The 3,778-nt window shown below is 31.2% G+C and overlaps 1 protein-coding gene across 1 annotated transcript; it reads right to left on the bottom strand.

Annotated features, from left to right (window-relative positions):
• Positions 1–685: 685 nt before the first annotated feature.
• Positions 686–2,795, bottom strand: LOC105771304 (uncharacterized). Its single transcript, XM_012592726.2, has 2 exons — positions 2,435–2,795; positions 686–2,352 (listed from the first exon to the last, which is right to left on the bottom strand). Exons 1-2 carry the CDS (start codon positions 2,690–2,692, stop codon positions 2,215–2,217), a joined length of 396 nt encoding a protein of 131 aa, XP_012448180.1. The 5' UTR covers positions 2,693–2,795; the 3' UTR covers positions 686–2,214.
• Between the last annotated feature and the right edge of the window lie 983 nt (positions 2,796–3,778).

The raw sequence follows: 3,778 nt of genomic DNA on the forward strand, positions 1-3,778 counted from the left end.
CGCTTTTCCAAAAACGCCGCTAAAGACCAAGACCTTTAGCGGCGATTTTCCGAAAAACACCGCTAAAGACCAAGACCTTTAGCGGCGCTTTTCCCAAAAACGCTGCTATAGACCAAGACCTTTAGCGGCGCTTTTCCCAAAAACGCCGCTATAGACCACTACCTTTAGCGGCGCTTTTCCCACAATCGTCGCTAAAGATCATGACCTTTAGCGGCGCTTTTATCACAAACGCCGCTAAAAATATAACCTTTAAAAAAAATTATTTTAATCAAATAATATTTATTTTTATGATAAATATTATATTATGTTTTATTTTTTAAATTTGAAATTTAAATATTCTTTTTAATGATAAATAAAATTATATTATTTAAATTAAATTTTCTATGAAAATTTTAACTTTAAAACTAAATATAAAAATTAATGAATTTAATTTTAGAATTTAAAATAATAAATTAATAACACAATTAAAATCCAAAAGTTAGAACTCAAGTTGTTGTAAATATTAAAGTAAAAATAAAATTTTAGAATCAAAACTAAAATAAATAATACATATGAAAAATTAAAACACAGACAGTAACGAAAAATTAAACACCACACATAAAATTACACAGACAGTAACAAAAAATTAAACACCACACAAAATTTATCAAACTAGTTAAGAAATAAATGGTGCAGCCATGCAGTATAAATACAATAGAATCATAGGGTAATTTTCCATAAATATCTTCAGAGTACCAAGAACAATTTGTCACAAAATTATAAAACATGATTAAAAAAAAAAACAGGTAGCAGACAAGCTATTTGTTACTTTTTGTTTTGCTTCCAAGTCTTCCTCAGCTGCCTTCATCTTGGCAACAGAATCATCTTCATCATCCCTGCTTAAGAAAACAAAGAACCATGTTACTCAGGATGAAACGAAAAGCTTTTTTTCAATAAATCATGTACACATCAACTCAATATGAAGAAAAACAGAAAATATTAGTCCAATGTTATAACTGAAAATTGCATATCCTTGTACAGGTTAATGTGCTTGTTAGCATGAGAATTTAAAAAAAAAAAGAAGCTCTTTATACTTGAAGGGACAATGGAAATTAGAACAGAATAAAACTAAACAGGCAAGAGATAAAACGGATATCAATGGACACCTCATCCCGAGATCATTTTCATTGGGGCACCTAAGGAAAAAGAACACGGTAAATATAAGAACATAAGAACACGGTAAATATAAGAACATAAGAACACGGTAAATATAGTAAATTACGAATGGAGAAAAGCCAAACAAGTAGCTAAAAACCTGACCTTTAGGGTTCGATAAAAGGCATTTTGCCATAAAGTGAGCAATGCTTCACGGATGAATCCAAACATTTCACTGCTTATGTATGCTTCATGAGTTGCCTGATGAAGCAACCCGAAGATGTCAGATACCTTCGTTCTGCTGACATTATCAATGGCTTTTCGCGAGATGAGGAGAGTTTCATAAACATGCTGAATGGGATTGGTACAAAAGTTGGTTCCACTTTGCGAGAATGCTATCTGTGTAAGCAATCCCGAGAAATTCACTGCTATTACAACAGTTATTGGGCATCCATTAGCCGCTCTTTCTTCCAATACAATCATATCATGCTGTACTATTCTTTGCTACAGATTATCTTCAGTATTGTTGGCTGGCGTGTCTCTGGAAATTAAGCTGCTTTCCTTGCTTTTCCTTTAATGGTTTCCAGTGTATTTCTTCCAGAGATTTATTCATCCATCTCAAATGCATAAAACAATATACCTTTAACGAGTACCAATTGCAAAATTTAAACCTAAATGTAGGACCTTCAAGTATCACCCACAACCATAGATATCACCATACCAAATAATTGAACAATGACACCGAATCATGCATTAATTTTTAAATATAAGAAACCGGCCAACATTTTTATTTTTATTTTTACAAAGATAATGCTCATACTTTCAGCACCAAACACTGTCGTAAGGTTTCATTCCATTATTTTAGAATAGCATGCGGTATGGGATGCCTAACTCATTACATGGACAAGCATTCCAAACAAGAAAACCATTGCGCACACTAAAATTGCAGCAGCGTCGCTCAGTTTCAATAGCATACCTTGCTAAATAATTTACTTGGGTGATGATCCTACCAGTTCCATGTGTTGTATTCGAGAAAAGTAGCATTACTCTGCCATAATTTATTCTATTAAACAATTACAATTAAATGAAGAGATTTAGTATATAAGAACCTGTAGCTTCCTTGAATGGAAACTCAATTTTAATATCGGATTCATTAAGAGATTTGAGTCGGGTCAAAAAGTCTCTAGAATCTACGGTAGATACCAACCGAGCATAGAGCTGCAATTAATTTCAGAAATTAGAACGAAAAAAGAATTAACACACACAGAAAAAAAACCCTAAAAGATTGAAATTTACATACGTTAGGAGGACAATCGTTTAACAGAACAAGAGATTCAGATAAATTATTGAGAAGTTTGAGGTTCTGTTCCAGTTGATTCCTTAAACGCCGATTTTTGGATTTTAGGGTTTCCAATTCTTTTTGAAGCTCGAAATTGTAAAGATTGTGGGGAGCATCATGGTGATGGTGGAGGTGGTGGCTACATTCCAAGGCGGTCCATGCGACGTCGGTGACTTCGAGGACGGTCTTGGCAACTTCCACAGCTTCATGGCCGCCCATTGATGAAGGCAAAAAATGGAACTTTTCTTCGGGGACTTGAGATATGGGGTGAGAGAGAGGGGTTGGATGTTAGGGGGGAAAGTTGGGGATTTCGGGGGAGGGAATTCTACAAAATTGCGTTATTTTTCTAAAATTAATTTTTTTGTGGCGTTTTTTTATAAAAACGTTGCTATTGCTTATTTATTGCGGCGTTTTTTGGCGTTTTTAAAAAAGACGCCGTAAAAAATTATTTCATTTGGAATAAAACGACACTGTTTTGCTATGCTAAAAGGGTGCTATTTTTTTTAAGTAAAATTATTTTTTGTGGTGTTTTTTATAAAAACGCCGCTGTTGCTTATTTCATTTGGAATAAAACGACACTATTTTGCTGTGCTAAAAATCTTTTATTTTGTCTGTTAAAAATTATTAGTTAAGTGATTTTATAAAACATTTATTATTTTTTTTATAAATTGAATTTTTATAAAAAATCAAGTAATCTCAAAACAAATATCGTATATTTTAATAAGAAAAAATGATTAAATGGCTATAATTAATTATTAAGTTAGAATAATCCAATGTAAGCAATTAATCTCTCACATATCAAATTTCTATTAAAGATTGAGACGTTAATCATGATTTTATATTATTCATTTCGATCTAATCTCCATTTTATTAGAGATATTTCTTCCTAACTAAAATATAATTATTTTGCTAGATGTTCGATGTAGAATGATTTTAGTTTTGTATTTTATTTTTATTTGTTATAATTTGGTCCTATATATCCAAAATAGATAGTTACCTATCCGTATCAATTTGTTACATTTTTTATTAATTTTTAAATCTAATATTTAAATATATCAAATGGTTTAGATTAAATATTTTTTAGTCATAAACACCACTAATGTTACCTTTTTCGGCGTTTACAGAAGAAACGCCACTAATAAATTAAATTCTTGTAATGAAATGACACCATTTTGAAAAATTCTAATACATATTAGCAGCGTTTTTAGCAAAAACGCCGCTAAAGCTCGCATATTTTAGAATTTTTTATATTCAATTATCGTGTATTGCATATCAATTTTAAATTAATAATCTTTACAATTTATT

This window comes from Gossypium raimondii, chromosome 5 (assembly GCF_025698545.1).
Source record: "Gossypium raimondii isolate GPD5lz chromosome 5, ASM2569854v1, whole genome shotgun sequence".
Taxonomy (NCBI): domain Eukaryota; kingdom Viridiplantae; phylum Streptophyta; class Magnoliopsida; order Malvales; family Malvaceae; genus Gossypium; species Gossypium raimondii.

Bases quoted from the DNA above. Each gene is read 5' to 3' on its own strand.
- LOC105771304 (XM_012592726.2), bottom strand. From the start codon at position 2,692: ATGGGCGGCCATGAAGCTGTGGAAGTTGCCAAGACCGTCCTCGAAGTC. The intron at 2,353-2,434 runs GTATGTAAATTT...AATTAATTGCAG, and splicing joins TAAACGATTGTCCTCCTAAC to CTCTATGCTCGGTTGGTATC.